The sequence below is a fragment of the Suncus etruscus genome, chromosome 15 (genome assembly GCF_024139225.1).
Source record: "Suncus etruscus isolate mSunEtr1 chromosome 15, mSunEtr1.pri.cur, whole genome shotgun sequence".
In the NCBI taxonomy this organism is placed as follows: domain Eukaryota; kingdom Metazoa; phylum Chordata; class Mammalia; order Eulipotyphla; family Soricidae; genus Suncus; species Suncus etruscus.
Window position 1 is genome coordinate 85,137,471 of NC_064862.1, and position 18,263 is coordinate 85,155,733.

Here is an 18,263-nt window from a genome sequence, read left to right on the forward strand (position 1 = left end):
CAGTATGAATATTCAAGTAGCTAGAAAGGGATAAAAGATTGAAGGCCTTTCTACACTCATGACACATATAAACCTTCTCTCCTGTATAAATTTTCTTGTAGTTAGAAATGTCTGAGTATGGGGCAGGGCGGTGGCGCTAAAGGTAAGGTGCCTGCCTTGCCTGCGCTAGCCTTGGACGGACCGCGGTTCGATTCCCCCGGTGTCCCATATGGTCCCCCAAGCCAGGAGCAACTTCTGAGCACATAGCCAGGAGTAACCCCTGAGCGTTACTGGGTGTGGCCCAAAAACCAAAAAAAAAAAAAAAAAAAAAAAAAGTCTGAGTATGCTAAATTCTCACATTACTGACATGAATAAGACTTCTCTCCCGTATGAATATGCATGTGCTTTTTAACATTTGAGGAATGACTAAAGATCTTCCCACATTCCTGACATGAATAAGGCTTCTTTCTGGTATGAATATTCATGTGCACAGAAAGGTTTGAGGACTGAGCGAAGGCCTTCCCACACTCTTGACAGGAAAAAGGCTTCTCTCCAGTATGAATATTCATGTGTTTTTTAACGTTGGAGGAGTGACTAAAGGTCTTCCCACACTCCTGACATGAATATGGCTTTTCTCCGGTATGAATCTTCCTGTGGCCAGCGAGGTGTGAGTACTGAGAAAAGGTTTTCCCACACTCCTGACATGTATAAGGCTTCTCTCCACTATGCGTCTTCATGTGCCTCCTGAGGTATTTCGAGACAGCAAAGGCCTTCCCACATTTCTGACATAAAAAAGGTTTCTCACCCGTATGAATGCTCATGTGCTTTTTAAAGTAGGCAGATTGATTAAAGGACTTCCCACACTCCTGACACGAATAAGGTTTCTCTCCAGTATGAATCTTCAAGTGCATATTAAGGTTTGAGGATTGAGTAAAGACCTTCCCACACACCTGACACTTATAACTCCTCTCTCTCGTATGAATATTCATGTGGCTGATAAGGTATACTGACAGAGTGAAGGCCTTCCCACACTCCTGACATGCAAAAGGCTTCTCTCCAGTATGAATGTTCAAGTGGCTACTAAGGCTTGAAAACTGAGTGAAGGCCTTCCCACACTCCTGACACAAATACGGCTTCTCGCCAGTGTGAACTCTCATATGGACAGTAAGGTTTGAGGACTGAGCGAAAGCTTTGCCACATTCGTGACATGTATAAGGCTTCTCTCCAGTATGAATAGTCATATGCTTTTTCAGGTTTGAGGAATGAATAAAGGTCTTCCCACACACCTGACAAGGCTTCTTTGTGCCAGCGTGAATTTTCATGTGACTCCTAAGGTAGGAGGAGAGAGCGAAAGCTTTGCCACACTCCAGACAGGAATAAGGCTTCTCTCCTGTATGAATATGCATGTGCTTAATAAAGTTGGAGGATTGAGTAAAGGCCTTCCCACACCTCTCGCATGAATAAGGCTTCTCCTCTGCCGTATGAATATTCATGTGCCTCTTAAGGTAGGCGGACTGAGTGAAAGCTTTCCCACACACTGGACACCTATAACTCCTCTCTCCGGTATGAACATTCATGTGCTCTGAAAGTTGTATGGGTCGAGTGAAGGCCTTCCCACATTGCTGACATGCATAAGGCTTCTTTACCTTATGAATACTCGTGGGCCTTGTAAAGTTTGAGGATCCAGCTATGGCCTTCCCGTAGACCTGACATGTAAACTGTTTCTTTCGTGTCTGGACTTCCTTAGGGTCACTCAGTGGTGACAGTTGTCTCAGAGCATTTCCATCTTGCTGACAGTCAGAGGGATCCTGTGCCCTGGAGGTGTCCGAGGGTGTATCAAGGTGCTGAGCACACGGGAAGTCACCCACACATTGCTTACACTTGGGTGGCACCAATCCATGAAGAAGGTGCTTGGTAGTGTGTTGCTGTGAAGGGCTTGAAGCAAACACTGCAGCTTGCTCAACCCAGGGTGGTCCAAGCAAAGTGGTCTTTTGCCAGGAATTGAGTGGCGCAGAGACTAGGGTGCTGTGTCCACCGGTTGGTGGCTCCGAGAAGAGGACACTCTCTTGAATCTGGACCCCGCTTGAATACATGCCTCCCGAGTCCTCACTACTATCAAAGTGAGAGTAGGCGAGTTCTGTCGAGACTGTGTCCCACAGCACAGGATCATTCCCGTCCCGCTGGGGCTGGCTGCTTCCCTGTGGAACAGGAGAGGGTTAGTCAAATTACTTTTCTCTCCCTTGACAGCCATCTTGTATACAACCAGGCCCAAAGTGTGATTGCAACCACAAAAACAAAATTCTCCACATATGTGGATATCTGTGGCGACAAGCAGACATCCAGTAAAGAAATGAGATTAGGTAGGTAATAGTCTAAAAAGAGGGGCAGGAAAGGTGATTTCTGCACCTGAAACGACAAATTACCAGATCCCCAAGTACAATCTCTCTGGCATTTTCCATTCTCCCCGAAGTCATTCTGACATTTTTACAGTAGTTACCACAGATAGGGAAAATTATAGCAAGAGATCAGTGAGCATCTGTTGTTTTGCAGTCAGGGCAGAGTCCATGAGGCACAGTACACCCTGACCAGGTATCTTTCTTATGTCTGTCATGTTTTCTTTTTTTTTTGTTTTTTGGGCCGCACCTGGTGACACTCAGGAGTTACTCCTGGTTATATGCTCAGAAATCGCTCCTGGCTTCGGGGACCATATGGAATGCCAGAGGATCAAAACATAGTCTGTCCTAGGTCTGCATGTGCAAGGCAAATGCCCTACCACTTGCGCCACAGCTCTGGCCCCAGAACCAGCAACTTTTTTTTTTCAACATTTTTTTTGGGGGGTGCCACACCTGGCGATGCTCAGGGGTTACTCCTGGCTGTCTGCTCAGAAATAGCTCCTGGCAGGCACAGGGGACCATATGAGACACCGGGATTCGAACCAACCACCTTTGGTCCTGGATTGGCTGCTTGCAAGGCAAACGCCGCTGTGCTATCTCTCCGGGCCCCAGAACCAGCAACTTTTAAGAATGTGGAATGGCCAAAACTATAGGAATGTCCATATTTCATTGATGCAGTGAACAGGTTCCAATCGCCAACATCCCAAAGGGTCCCTGAACCATAGCAACCACTGAATATCTCCAGGAGTGGCCACCCCAAAAAAAAGCTACTCTATAGGCAGATTCCTTCCAAACGTCAATGACTTCACTTTCCTTTATTTCTTTTTAATATGGTTCTTCAACCATGCAGTGCTCATTTATTCTAGCTGTGTGCTCTCTGATCAAACTTGTTGGGCTTGGGAACACACATAGAGTCACAAGGATGAAACCCGGGTTTCCATCTCCAAGCACAGTAGGAAAGTTTCAATATGAATCCAGCCAAAAAAATGAATGACTTTAAACACTCGACCTAACATTTTATCAAATATAAACCACAGTATTTCTTCCCTCCCTAGCCTCTTTTCCATGCACATCACAAGAATCTCTTTGCTCAGCAAAATACTATCTTTAAATTAGAAATCTTATTGGGGGGGCCGGCGAGGTGGCGCTAGAGGTAAGGTGTCTGCCTTGCAAGCGCTAGCCAAGGAAGGACCAAGGTTCGAACCCCCAGCATCCCATATGGTCCCCCCAAGCCAGGGGCAATTTCTGAGCACTTAGCCAGGAGTAACCCCTGAGCATCAAACAGGTGTGGCCCAAAAACAAAACAAAAATAAAACAAACAAAATAAAGAAATCTTATTGGGGCCGGAGAGTTAGCATGGAGGCAAGGTGTTTGCCTTGCATGCAGAAGGACGGTGGTTTGAATTCCGACATCCCATATGGTCCCCTGAGCCTGCCAGGAGTGATTTCTGAGCATAGAGCCAGGAGTAAGCCCTGTGTGGTGCCGGGTGTGACCCAAAAACCAACCCCCCCCCAAAAAAAAAGAAATCTTATTGAATTGACCTCAGCAACTGAGATGAGGTTAATGGGAGACTTCTCTAAAACTGGGCTCTGGATCCTCCCAGTAGTGTAGAGACCACAGATAACATAAAGAGGATGGAACCCAGAGCCCCAAATTCAAATCCTGTGTTATTGTGGCACTGAGATATTGTACCACCAGGTAAAAATCTTGATGTGAAGGCCAGAATGATATCACAGTAGGTAAGTCGTTTCCCTTGTATGCAGCCTCCCAGGATTCAATCCACGGCATCCCAGAAGGTCCCCTGAGCTTGCCCAAAGTGATTACTGAGCACAGAGCCAGGAGTAATACCTGAGTGCTGCAGGGATTGACCCCATAACCATTATATTTATATATATTCATTGGGGACTTGGAAATCTTACCGTTTCACTCCAATTTGGAGGTCCTGTTCCACAAGTATATTGCTGAAAGGCCGAATCCTGAACCAGTTGTCTGCATTCTAAAATCAAAACAAATATGCAATGTAAGAATCGGTTGAGGGGCTGGCGAGGTGGCACTAGAGGTAAAGTGTCTGCCTTGCAATCGCTAGCCAAGGAAAGATCTCGACTGCGGTTCGATCCTCTGGCATCCCATATGGTCCCCCCAAGCCAGGGGCAATTTCTGAGCGCTTAGTCAGGAGTAACCGCTGAGCATCAAATGGGTGTGGCCCAAAAAAACAAAACAAAACAAAAAAAAACAAAAAAAAGAATCTGTTGAGAGGGGCCATAGAGATAGCACAGCACTAGGGCATTTGCCTTAGATGCAGAAGGATAGTGGTTCAAATCCCAGCATTCCATATGGTCCCTCAAGCCTGCCAGGAGTGATTTCTGAGTGTAGAGCCAGGAGGAACCCCTGAGCGCTGCCGGGTGTGACCCAAAAAACAAAAACAAACAAACAAAAAGAATCTTTTGAGAGGCTGGAACAATAGCACAGCGAGGAGGGCATTTGATTTGCACGAAGATGATCCAAGTTCAAACCTGGCGCCCCATATGGTCTCCTCTTCTGCCAAAATGGTCCCCTAGTATGCCAAGAGTAATTTATGAGAACAGACCAAGGAAGACCTCTGAGTGTGGCCAGGTGTGTAGTACAAGAATAAAAACAAACAAACATTAAAATATTTGAATGATGGGCTGGAGGCCATAGCACAGTGTGTTGGGTGTTAGCCTAAGACACAGTCAACCCTGGTGGGATTCCTGATATTCATATGGTCCCCTGAGAATGCCAGCAATAATTTTGAGCACTGATATAGGACTAACTAGAGAACTATTAGGAATGACTCCCCAAAAAAATAACCAAAAAAATTTTAGTTGAGTTAAACCTGGTTGAATAACATAGTGACTAGAGACTTTTTTCAGGAACTAAAAGGGAACATGGGTTAGGAGGATCATAGTGAAGATCCTGACAACATTAACATTAATGCTGTACTGGCCTGACCTCTCTTGTGAATGGTTTCATCATACAGACAAAAACAAAATTTCTGGGTGAATCAGTGAGAAAGCAGAGCACAGAAGGTATTTGTCTTGCATGTGGCTGACCCAAGTTCAATTCCTAACTTCCTTTATACCGTATTTTCCGGCGTATAGACCACTTTTGAAACAAAAAAAGTCAACCGAAAATCGGGGGTCGTCTTATATGCCGAGTATATCCTGAAAAATGTTTCTATATGCCGCTAAATGAAAATTGTCTGAATATTGCCACCAAACAAATTTTCCAACTCAATCCTGCACCAATCACTGCAGGGCTGCTCGGACCGCCTCTCTAACTCAGCCAATCCAAGCAGGCTTTTGATGCATGCAAATGAGACAATGTTCTGGACCTGAATGTACACTGTCAAAAGCCTGCTCAGATTGGCCAGAGTCAGAGAGGAAGTCTATTACAGTATAACCTCTGAACCTTTGCTTGTTGTGATTGGCTCACTGTGGAAGATACAGTTGCAGCACAGGAACATTCTGTCTTATACAGCAAATATAGGCCTAACCCTATGTTTTAACTGTAAAATTAGGGGTCGTCTTATACCCCAGAAAATATGGTACTCCGTAAGGTACTGCCAGGAGTAATTTCTGAATGTAGAGGCAAGAGTAATCTCGGAAAATCACTGGGTTACCCCCAATGGAAAACAAAGAAAAAATTCCTTAGTGTTCTCAAGAATCAAACTTTAGGGGCCAGAGAGGTGGTGCTAGAGGTAAGGTGTTTGCCTTGCAAGCGCTAGCCTTGAACTAATCGCAGTTTGAGCCTCTTGTGTGGTGTCCCATATGGTCCCCCCAAGCCAGGGGCGATTTCTGAGTGCATAGCCATGAGTAAACCCTGAGTGTCAAATGGGTGCAGACCAAAAACCAAAACCAAAACGAAAACAAAAGAATCAAACTGTATCCATAGTATAATAAATGGAAAGGCATTTACATTCCAAAGAGTGCACAAAGGTTTTATCACCAGCTCACAATGGGTCCCTGAGTATACCAGATTAGTTTTAGACACAGAAATGGAGACACATACCCTGCTCATGGTTTGGTAGAATTAACATTAAAATGGCAACACTCTCCAAAGCATTGTACATATTTAATGCAATCTCTCTAAAGATACCCATGATATTCTTCAAAGAAGTGGATCAAACACTTCTGGAAATCATTTGGAACAATAAACACCCGAGAATTGCTAGAGCAAACTTTGGGAAAAGGAGTATGGGATCTACCGTGGTCCGAGCCTCCCCCCTCCGAGTCAGGGGAGGGTTCCGCTGGGCCAAGAGAAATAAATTTTTATTTTTTTTTTGTTTTTTTTTGTTTTTTTGTTTTTGTTTTTGAGCCACACCCAGCGGTGCTCAGGGGTTACTCCTGGCTGTCTGCTCAGAAATAGCTCCTGGCAGGCATGGGGGACCATATGGGACACCAGGATTCGAACCAACCACCTTAGGTCCTGGATCGGCTGCTTGCAAGGCAAACACTGCTGTGCTATCTCTCCGGGCCCAGAAATAAATTTTTTTTTTTTTTTTTTTTTTTTAGTTTTTGGGTCACACCCGGCAGCGCTCAGGGGTTCCTCCTGGCTGTCTGCTCAGAAATAGCCCCTGGCAGGCACGGGGGACCATATGGGACACCGGGATTCGAACCAACCACCTTTGGTCCTCGATTGGCTGCTTGCAAGGCAAACGCCGCTGCGCTATCTCTCCGGGCCCCCAGAAATAAATTTTTAAAGAAAAAAAAAGAACTTGGAGCCGGAGAGATAGCATGGAGGGTGGGTGTTTGTCTTTCATGCAGAAGGTCATTGGTTCGAATCTCGGCTTCCCATATGGTCCCCCGAGCCTGCCAGGGGTGATTTCTGAGTGTAGAGCCAGGAGTAGCCCCTGAGTGATGCCAGGTGTGACCCAAAAACCAAAAATTAATTAATTAATTAATTAATTTTAAAAAAGGAGTATGGGAGGCGCATCACTTTCCCAAACTTGTAAATTGTATTACAAAGTTATAGTCATTAAAACAGCATGGTATTGCAATAAAGACAGACCCTCAGATCAGTGGAATAGATTTGAGTATTCAGAGAATGTTCCCCAGACACATAATCAATTAATTTTTGATAAAGGGTTTTGATAAAGGGGCAAGAAATCCAAAATGGGACAAGGAAAGCCTCTTCAACAAGTGGCATTGGCACAACTGGTCAGCCACTTGCAAAAAACTGAACTCAGACCTCCATCTAGCACCATGCACAAAGGTCAAATCCAAATGGATTAAAGACTTTGATATCAGACCTGAAACCATAAGGTATATAAACAGCATGTAGGTAAAACACTCCATGACATTGAGACTAAAGGTATCTTCAAGGAGGAAACAGCACTTTTCAAACAAATGGAAGCAAAGATAAACAGATGGGACTATCTTAAGCTGAGAAGCTTCTGCACCTCAAAGGAAATAGTGCCTAGGATACAAAAGCCACCCACAGAATGGGAGAAACTTTTCACCTAATACCCATCAGATAAAGAGCTAATATTGAAAATATACAAGGTACTGACAGAACTTAACAAGAAAAAAACATCTAACTCCATCAAAAAATGGGGAGAAGAAATGAACAGACACTTCCTCAAAGGAGAAATACAAATGGCCCAAAGGAACATTAAAAAAATGCTCCACATCACTAATCATCAGGGATTAGATTAGATCAGAGATGCAAATCAAAACAACTATGAGGTACCATCTCATCCCACAGAGACTGGCACACATCACAAACAAGATCAGTGCTGGTGGGGATGTGAAGAGAAAGGAACTCTCATTCACTGCTGGTGGGAATGAGAAAACAATATGGAGATTCCTCAAAAAACTAGAAATTGATCTCCCATATAATCCAGCTATACCACTCCTAGGGATATACCCTAGGAACACAAAAATACAATTCAAAAATCCCATACTCATACCTATATTCATTGCAATGCTATTTACAATAGCCAGACTCTGGACACAGACAAGATGCCCTTCAATAGATAAATGGTAAAAGAAACTGTGGTATATAAACACAATGGAATATTATGCAGCTGTCAGAAGAGAGGAAATCATAAATTTTTCCTATGCATGGATTTACATGGAATCTATTATGCTGAGTGAAATAAGTCAGATAAAGAGAGATAGAAACAGAAAAATCTCACTCATCTATGGGTTTTAAGAAAAATAAAAGATGGGACCAGAGAGATGGCATGGAGGTGAGGCATTTGTCTTGCATTCAGAAGGATGGAGATTTGAATCCTGGCATCCCATATGGTCCCCTGAGCTTTCCAGGTGTGATTTCTGAGTGTAGAGCCAGGAGTGACCCCTGAGCACCGCCTGGTGTGACCCAAAAAACAAATAATAATAATAATAATAATAATAATAATAAATTAAAGACATTATTGTAATAGAGATGAGGGCTGGAAGAACCAGTTCATAATATGAAGCTCAATACAAAGAGTGGAAAGTGCAATTAGAGAAATAACTACATTGACAACTATGGTGACAATGTTAATGAGTGAGAGAAGTAGAATGCCTGTCTCGAATACAAATTGTGGAGGGGTGGGGGGAGGGAGATTGGGGACATTGGTGATGGGAATGTTGCACAGGTGAAGGGGGGTGTTCTTTTTTTTTTTTTTCCGGTCACACCTGGCAGCGTTCAGGGGTTACTTTTGGCTCTATGCTCAGAAATCGCTCATATGGGATGCTGGGATTCGAACCACTGACCTTCTGCATGCAAGGCAAATGCCTTACCTCCATGCTATCTCTCTGGCCCCAGGAATGTTCTTTTTATGACTGAAACCCAACAATAATCATGTTTGTAATCAAGGTGTTTAAATAAAGATATTTTGAATAAGGAAAAGAAAACACTACCAAACTGGCTGGGGGGGAAAAGAAAAAGACATACTTGGGAGATCTCAAAAATCCCAGTAATACAATGGCAAAGGCAATCATGAAGACAGACCGGGCAAAAGGGTAATCAGCTAACCGAAAAGGGCATCCTGACATTGAGCTATCCAGCCAAGTTGAGAGCACAGATGAGGGATGAAGGCTCAGAATCTCAGGATCTGTAATAAATGCCTAGATGCAGAACCAGAAAGAGCAAAGGCAGACAGCAAAGCTCAAGGTCATTCTGGGACTCAGCATCAAGGGTAGTGAATGGTAACAGGAGAAGTTCCACACCCCTGATCCAGGAGCCTGACTCCCCAAGCCCAGCACCCACATTTCACACATGCCTATGAGGCTCCACAATAGCCACAAAGCCTGAGCCTGGGAGCTCATCTCACACTCACCTTCAAACATGCCTCTCTCTTTTTTATTTGGGGGGGGGAGGCCACACCCAGTGATGCTCAGGGGTTACTCCTGGCTATGCACTCAGAAATCGCTCCTGGCTTGGGGGACCATATGGGATATCGGGGATCAAACAGAGGTCTGTCCTGGGTCAGCCACAAGCAAGGCAAATGCCCTATCACTGCACTATTGCTCCGGCCCTATTTTTAAATTTTTTGGGGGGTGGAATATGCCTCTCTTAAGCCTCCCCAGGGCTCCTCCTTCCACCGAGAAGATCAGCGCAGGTTTCACCCCACAATGCTCTACCACAGAGGGACAGTTTTTGGGTAAGAAACAGTGAAAGGGACAGCACCCTGGTATATAGGCCTTGTATAGGTCCCTAATAAAAGTGGCCAAATCACAGAACAAATCAGATGAAGAATAGAATCTCTGCTCTCAATATAAACATTGTTTATCACACAGATGAGGCCAGGTTTCTTTTTTTTTTTTTTTTTTTTTTTTTTTGGTTTTTTGGGCCACATCCGTTTGACGCTCAGGGGTTACTCCTGGCTATGTGCTCAGAAATCGCCCCTGGCTTGGGGGGGACCATATGGGACGCCGGGGGATCGAACCGAGGTCCTTCCTTGGCTAGCGCTTGCAAGGCAGACACCTTACCTCCAGTGCCACCTACCCGGCCCCTTGAGGCCAGGTTTCAATGAAAGAATTCAATTAAGGGACCTGGATAAGAGTGGTGTCAGCAATAGTATAACACTGGACTCAGACAGGACCTACATCCTCAATCTCGGCATGTTCATATTTCCCTGAGCTGTTCTAGAGGTGAGTAAAAACATCTTAAAATATAGGCTGGAGTGACAGTACAGTGAGAAGGGAGTTTGACTTGGACTTGGCCAACCCAAGATCTATCCTAGGCCTATCAAATGATCCCTCAAGCCCTCCAGGAGCAATTTGTGAGTCTAGAACCAGGAGTAACCCCTGAGGCCACCTGGTGTGGGCCAAAAATACAACCCCTAAATTTAGGGGCTGCATGGACATTTCTGAATTGTGCTTTTATGTTCCAAGGTTATATCCTTATGAGTGATATTGCTGGATCATAATGAAACTTAATTTCCAGGGGCTTTTTTGTTTTGTTTTTGGGTCACACCCAGCAGCACTCAGTGATTACTCATGGCTCTACACTCAGAAATCGCACCTGACAGGCCTGGGGACCATATAGGATGCTGGGATTCGAACCACCGTCCTTCTGCATGCAAGGTAAATGCCCTACCTCCATGCCATCTTTCCGGCCCTCTTAATTTCCAGTTTTTTAAGGAATATCCCATTGTTTTCCAGAAAACCCAAACTACATAGCTTTACAACCAGTAGTGAATGAGAGTCCCTTTTTCCCTACATCCATGCCAGCACTGGTTGTTCTTGTTCTTTGATTTGCATTTCCCTGATGATTAGTGATGTGGAGCTTTTTTGTTTGTTTGTTTGCTTTTGGGTCACACCTGGCAACTCAGGGGTTACTCTTGGCTTTATGCTCAGAAGTCGCCCCTTGCAGGCACAGGGGACCATATGGGATGCCGGATTCAAACCACCGTCCTTCTGCATGAAAGGCAACCACCTTACCTCCATGCTATCTCTCTGGCCCCTGGAGCTTTTTTTTTTTTTTTTTTTTTTTTTTTTTTTTTTGGTTTTTGGGCCACACCCGGCGGTGCTCAGGGGTTACTCCTGGCTATCTGCTCAGAAATAGCTCCTGGCAGGCACGGAGGACCATATGGGACACCGGGATTCGAACCAACCACCTTTGGTCCTGGATCGGCTGCTTGCAAGGCAAACGCCGCTGTGCTATCTCTCCGGGCCCTGGGGCTTTTTTTTTTTTATGTGCCTTTTGGCCATCTATGAAAGGGACATACATGGCACCCCTTGTTTTAATTATAGTGCAAACTACAGTATCAAAAAGGGGAGAGAGAGAGAGAGAGAGAGAGAGAAGAAGAGGAAGAGGGAGAGGGAGAGGGGGGAGTGAGAGAGAGAGAGAGGAAGAGGAAGAGGGAGAGGGAGAGGGGGGAGTGAGAGAGGGAAAAAGGGAGAGAGAGAGAGGAAGAGGAAGAGGGAGAGGGGGGGAGTGAGAGAGGGAAAAAGGGAAAGAGAGAGGGAGGGAGAGACGGGAGTAAGAGAGGGAAAAAGGGAGAGAGAAAGAGGAAGAGGAAGAGGGAGAGGGGGGAGTGAGAGAGGGAAAAAGGGAGAGAGAGAGGGGGAGGGAGAGAGGGGAGTAAGAGAGGGAAAAAGGGAGAGAGAGAGAGGAAGAGGAAGAGGGGGAGTGAGAGAGGGAAAAAGGGAGAGAGAGAGGGGGAGGGAGAGAGGGGAGTAAGAGAGGGAAAAAGGGAGAGAGAGAGAGGAAGAGGAAGAGGGAGAGGGGGAGTGAGAGAGGGAAAAAGGGAGAGAGAGAGAGGGAGGGAGAGAGGGGAGGGAGAGAGGGAAAAAGGGAGAGAGAGAGAGGAAGAGGAAGAGGGAGAGGGGAGAGTGAGAGAGGGAAAAAGGGAGAGAGAGAGGGAGGGAGAGACGGGAGTAAGAGAGGGAAAAAGGGAGAGAGAAAGAGGAAGAGGAAGAGGGAGAGGGGGGAGTGAGAGAGGGAAAAAGGGAGAGAGAGAGAGAGGAAGAGGAAGAGGGAGAGGGGGGGAGTGAGAGAGGGAAAAAGGGAGAGAGAGAGGGAGGGAGAGACGGGAGTAAGAGAGGGAAAAAGGGAGAGAGAAAGAGGAAGAGGAAGAGGGAGAGGGGGGAGTGAGAGAGGGAAAAAGGGAGAGAGAGAGAGAGGGAGGGAGAGAGGGAAAAAGGGAGAGAGGAAGAGGAAGAGGGAGAGGGGGAGTGAGAGAGGGAAAAGGAGAGAGAGAGAGAGAGAGAGAGAGAGAGAGAGAGAGAGAGAGAGAGAGAGAGAAGTAAAATGCCAGCTTCAGAAAGGCAGGGAAGGGTGGGTCGGAGGGAAGAGGGCATCAAAGAAGATGAGGGAAACTATTGACATGGTTGGCGAGAAATGATGAAGGTGCACTCACTGTAACTCAATTATGAACAACTTTATCTGTGAAAGAAAAAACTAAAGTTTAAACAACCTTTTAACCATGGGTTTAAATAAAAAAATATATAGGGGCTGGATGAGGCTGGACCAATAGCCCAGATGGGAGGGTGTTTGCCTGGCACACAGTGAATCAAGAATGTAGTAGACATGATTCTATCTATCCTAGATGGCTCCCCAAGGATGTCTGGAGTAATTTCTGAGGGCATAGCAAGAAATAAGCATTGAGTAACACTGGAAGTGGTCCAAAAACAAACACAGTAAAAAAAAATCATGGGGGGCCGGAGAGATAGCACAGCGGTGTTTGCCTCAGGACCTAAGGTGGTTGGTTCGAATCCCGGCATCCCATATGGTCCCCCGTGCCTTCCAGGAGCTATTTCTGAGCAGATAGCCAGGAGTAACTCCTGAGCACAGCCAGGTGTGGCCAAAAAAACAAACAAACAAACAAAAAAAAACAAACCCATGGGATTAGAATAATAGTACAGTGGGGAAGGCACTTGCCTTGCACAGGGACACTTCAGGTATCCCCAACACTATCAAGCCTTGAAAGGTTGAATCCAAAGTGCAGAGCCAGATGTCAGTTCCAATTATGCTGGGTGTAGCCCCCAAAGAAACAAAAGGGCCAGAGTGATAGCACAGCACAGCAGGCAGGACCTTTGCCTTTCCCACAGCTGACCCTGGTTTTATCCCTGGCATCCTATATGGTCCCTGAGCCTACCAGGAGCAATTTCTGAGCACAGAGCCAAAAGTTACTCCTGAGCATTGTTGAAAATTAAAATTGAGGGCCCGGAGAGATAGCAGTGGCGTTTGCCTTGCAAGCAGCCGATCCAGGACCAAAGGTGGTTGGTTCGAATCCTCGTGTCCCACACGGTCCCCTGTGCCTGCCAGGAGCTATTTCTGAGCAGACAGCCAGGAGTAACCCCTGAGCAACACCAGTTGTGGCCCAAAAACCAAAAAAAAAAAAAAGAAAAGAAAAGAAAGAAAATTAAAATGGAAAACAAACACAAAGAGAAACAATCAGATGTCAAAGTACGGCCCAGGACACTGCACAATAGACTGAGAATCCTGCCTTGTATGCCGAAGCCTCAAGTTTGATCCCCGGACCACATTATCCCCCATGAAAATCAGAGGCCCTGATGCTATGTGGCCTTTAAAAAAATCATGAACAAAATTTAAGGCACACTTGCTCACATTCATATTGGACTCATTGGGGATTGGGACATTAATACACAGGGGAGCACTTTACCTTGTACAAGGCTGAAAAAGATTTGATCACTAGCCCCCCAAGTGATCCACAACAATGCCAGAAGTAGTCCTTAAGCACAGTGACCGGGGTGAGCTATGAGCACCCCCACGTCTGACCAAGAGCTTCCCCAAACCTACAAAAATTTAAATGACTTGTAATTGGAAGAATTTGAGCATGTAGCCTGCAAAGATCAGGGCTGATTCCTAGCTCTGTGCTCAGGAATAAGCCCTGGCAGGTTAGCGGACCAATGTGGAATAGAAATCTAACCTGGTTCACACCAACCAAGGCAAAATAGACACACTTTACTATCTCTCAGGGCTGTGAAATGACATTTAAAAAACTATAAAGTTGTGCGCCAGAGAATTGTACAGCAGGTGAGGCATTTGCCTTGCATGTGGCCAACATGGGTTCAATCCCCAGTACCCCATATGGTTCCCCGAGTCTCTAGGAGTGGTTTCTTAGTGGAGAGCCAGGAGTAACCCCAGAGATCTGCTGAGTATAGCCTAAGAACCATCAATTAAAAAGTATAATGTTGGATTCAGCAAAGCAATAAAGTCAAGAGTTAAAAGTTAAAAAAAAAATGGATTAGGGGCCGGGAAGGTGGCGCTAGAGGTAAGGTGTCTGCCTTACAAGCGCTAGCCAAGGAACGGACAGCGATCCCCCGGCGTCCCATATGGTCCCCCCAAGCCAGGGGCGATTTCTGAGCACATAGCCAGGAGTAACCTCTGAGTGTCAAACGGGTGTGGCCCAAAAACAAAACAAAACAAAAAAAAAAATGGATTAGGGCCTGGAGAGATAGCACAGTGGCGTTTGCCTTGCAAGCAGCCAATCCAGGACCAAAGGTGGTTGGTTTGAATCCCGGTGTCCCATATGGTCCCGTCCCCCCCCCCCCGTCCCCCCCCCCCGTCCGTGTCCCCCCCCCCCGTCCCCCCCCCCCGTCCGTGTCCCCCCCCCCCCCCCCCCCCCCCCCCCCCCCCCCCCCGTGCCTGCCAGGAGCTATATCTGAGCAGATAGCCAGTAGTAACCCCACCCCTGAGCACCACCGGGTGTGGCCCAAAAACCAAAAAAAAAAAAAAAAAAAAAAAAGGATTAGGGAGGATTTGGAGCAATAGCACAGTGGTAGGGCGTTTGCCTTGCACGTGGCTGACCTGGGACAGACCCAAGTTCAATCCCCGGTATCCTATATGTTCCTCCTTGAACTTGCCAGGAACGATTTCTGAGCACAGAGTCAGGAGTAACCCCTGAGCACTGCAGGGTGTGACCCAAAAACAAAACCAAAAATAAATAAATAAATAAATAAATAAATAGGGATTTGACTTTGGGGATCTGCGAAGTCATATTCTCTGTTGAACACAGATTCCTGGAGGATATGAGGTCCACCCCATGTGTTTGTCCCAAATCCAAAGACCTAGAGCAGCTCTTACCTACAGCCTGAAGATGCCTGTATGTCTCCAGCATCACATCTCTGTAGAGCATCCTCTGAGAGGGGTCCAGGTATGACCACTCCTCTGGTGAGAAGCTCACAGCCACGTCGAGGAAAGTCACCACATCCTAGGCCAACACACACAGGAGGGATTCAGGGTCCAGGCTCACCCTAGAACTTGGGAAAGGCCAAGACCCCTCCATGGGTCCTAGAGGGATTAAGGGCATCTATCCTCTGCCATCAGCTGAAACCAGCATCCATGTCCTTCTCTCTAAGCGTAACCCTAGTGGAAGGTCCCTAGATCTCATCATAAACAGCCAGATCATCCACATGATGTATGGAGACTGTTCTAGAAGGTCCTTGAAGGTGTCACTTTGCAAAAAGACATCCCAAACCAAGCCCTACAATACCTGACTCACTGAGCACTTGCTGGGAATAATTCCTGAGTATAGAGCCCGAAGGAGCTAAAAAAAGCAACTCTGGCTCTCACCCAAAATGCTAAACAGCCCATCTGCCCCAAAGGCATTCTCTCTCCAGGACACAAGGAACTTGAAAGTCAGGGTCCAGTGATTTAGTCAAACCTGTGCTTGATTTTATCAGCAGGCTAAACCCACGACACCCCATATGGTCCCTGAACCCAGCAAGTATGATTTCTACAGCAGAGTTGGGATTAACCCTTTTTGGTTGTGGTGGCAAAAACTAGAAATAAATCAAAGAACTTTTCTCTCTCTCTCTTTCCTTTTTGTTTTTTGGGTCACATCCGGCAGTGCTCAGGGGTTACTCCTGGCTCTACGCTCAGAAATTGCCCCTGGCAGGCACAGGGGACCACATGGGATGCCAAGATTCGAATCACCGTCCTTCTTCATGAAAGGCAAACACCTTACCTCCATGCTATCTCTACGGCCCCAAAGAGATTTTCTCAAGGTGAGGCAGGAATGGTGACTCGTGGCAGAAATCCTGGGATTAAGGACTCATTCTTCACCAATATCCAGGTTCATATTACCAAACTGACTCTGAACACAGCACCTTAGAACCTGCCTGGGGTGACCCATGACCACTGAGTCAGGAGTAAGGCCTGAGAAGCACCTGGTGTGTCCCCGAAAATAAACACAAGAGAATAAAAAAGGACAAAAGCAGCCTCAAACTGCTGAGACCAGCACCACATGTCAGGAGTCAAACCCTAGCCCAAGATTCCTTCCTGAAATATCTCTTCACCTCAGGGCCCTATCCATCCCTGTCACCCCATCTTGTCCCCTTCTGAGCCTTCACTCAGTCCCTTACCTGGGGACAGGACATCAGATGGTTTGGCTCCATCTTCTCTGGGCTGGATTATTCAGGAAGAGTAGCAGCAAAGCTCTTTGCAGGAAGCCCTGGAGGAAAGTCAAGCCTTGAGGAACAAAGAGGGGCACACCCCCTGATCTTGACTGGAGGTGCCAGAAACACCCACCTACACCTGGGCACCAGCTCAGACCCACATGGGGAGATGCAGCCAGATGCTTCTTTCTTTCCTGGAGGCTGTTATGGGGACAGGAGTGCTGACTTCCCTCTACATCCCTGAGATATGCATCCTCCTGGGCCTCACACAGCCCCTAGGAGCCAGGACAGTGCCTGTCTCTGGAGCAGAAGCCCTGCACCCAGTGTTCTCTGCAGGCAGGATGCTAGAACTGTGCCCCACACTTAGCCTGGAAATGGCTCTGCCGTAGGAACTGCAAACACCCTCTGCTCTCCTCCCACCATATCAGGGGAGCATGGCCTGGCAGAGCCTCTCCTGGGGACCAGGATCAACTCAGAGATGGTGGACACAAACACTGCCCAGCTCCTTCCTGCTGGATCCTGAATCCAGAACCTGTTCCTTTGTACAGCAAAATTAATATTAATATCCACAATGCTTCCTCAAGACCATGATGTGACCTGTGTCTGGCTCTTGGGGCTTCTACAATAAAATATACTATTTACAAGAAATACATCTTGGGGGTAGGGGGCAATCGTACAGTGGGGAGCCTTGTTTGCCATGTAGACTGCTGATCCAAATTGTATATCTGGGGTAGACTTAAGTGTCCTTGAGCCTTGCTGGACGTGGAACAAGTCTTTTTTTTTTTTTTTTTTTTTTTTTTTTTTTGGTTTTTGGGCCACACCCTGTGATGCTCAGGGGTTACTCCTGGCTATGCGCTCAGAAGTTGCTCCTGGCAACATATGGGGACCATATGGGACGCCGGGGGATCGAACCGCGGTCCGTCCTAGGCTAGCGCAGGCAAGGCAGGCACCTTACCTCCAGCGCCACCGCCCGGCCCCGGAACAAGTCTTCCTACCAAAATAATAATTGCTCATAAAATTCCTCCTCCTCAAAAACACCTTTTCCCAAGGTATTCACCCCCAAAGCCAGGGGTCACCCAGTCACAGAGAGGTGGAGAGTGGGAGGTGCTGTGCAATTTAAAAGAAGAAGATAAATTATTTATCTGGGGGGAAAAAAAAGTCCTGAAGCATGGATGCAATAATAGAGCAGTTATGGCCTTTGCCTTGCACGGGTCCACCTGAGTTTGATCCCTGGCACTTTCTATGATTCCCCGGGACTGCCTGGAGAGATCTCTGAGAGCAGAGCCAGGCATCAGCCCTGAGCACCCCGGGGGTGGCCCCTAGACATGAAACTCTAGAAAAATCCCCATATTCCAGGGGCTGGAGCGACAGGACAGAGGGGAGAGTCACAAGCTGCAGCCAAGCGCCTCGGGGTGCCCTATCTGGCCGACTCGCCTCTGTCTCGGTCTCTTCTGTCCATGCAGACGATCCAGGTTCACTCGCAGCAATAAAAGCAACAAGATCAAACTGTCCAGGCGCTCAGTCCGGCCCGTTTCTGGGGGCAGCCACCTCCAAACCTCCCCGGGGCGCCCCA

The 18,263-nt window shown here is 46.8% G+C and overlaps 1 protein-coding gene across 1 annotated transcript; it reads right to left on the reverse strand.

Moving 5' to 3' along the window:
* Positions 1 to 316: 316 nt before the first annotated feature.
* Positions 317 to 16,744, reverse strand: LOC126031141 (zinc finger protein 883-like). The gene is made up of 4 exons (XM_049789425.1): positions 16,658 to 16,744; positions 15,378 to 15,504; positions 4,292 to 4,368; positions 317 to 2,177 (listed from the first exon to the last, which is right to left on the reverse strand). The coding sequence occupies exons 1-4, from the start codon at positions 16,688 to 16,690 to the stop codon at positions 339 to 341; spliced, it is 2,076 nt and encodes a 691-aa protein (XP_049645382.1). The 5' UTR covers positions 16,691 to 16,744; the 3' UTR covers positions 317 to 338.
* Between the last annotated feature and the right edge of the window lie 1,519 nt (positions 16,745 to 18,263).

Excerpts from the sequence above, each read along its gene's own strand:
- LOC126031141 (XM_049789425.1), bottom strand. The coding sequence starts at position 16,690 with ATGGAGCCAAACCATCTGATGTCCTGTCCCCAG. Across the intron at positions 15,505-16,657 it reads ATCTGATGTCCTGTCCCCAG|GATGTGGTGACTTTCCTCGA; the intron begins GTAAGGGACTGA and ends GTGTTGGCCTAG. Across the intron at positions 4,369-15,377 it reads CAGGCATCTTCAGGCTGTAG|AATGCAGACAACTGGTTCAG; the intron begins GTAAGAGCTGCT and ends TTTTGATTTTAG.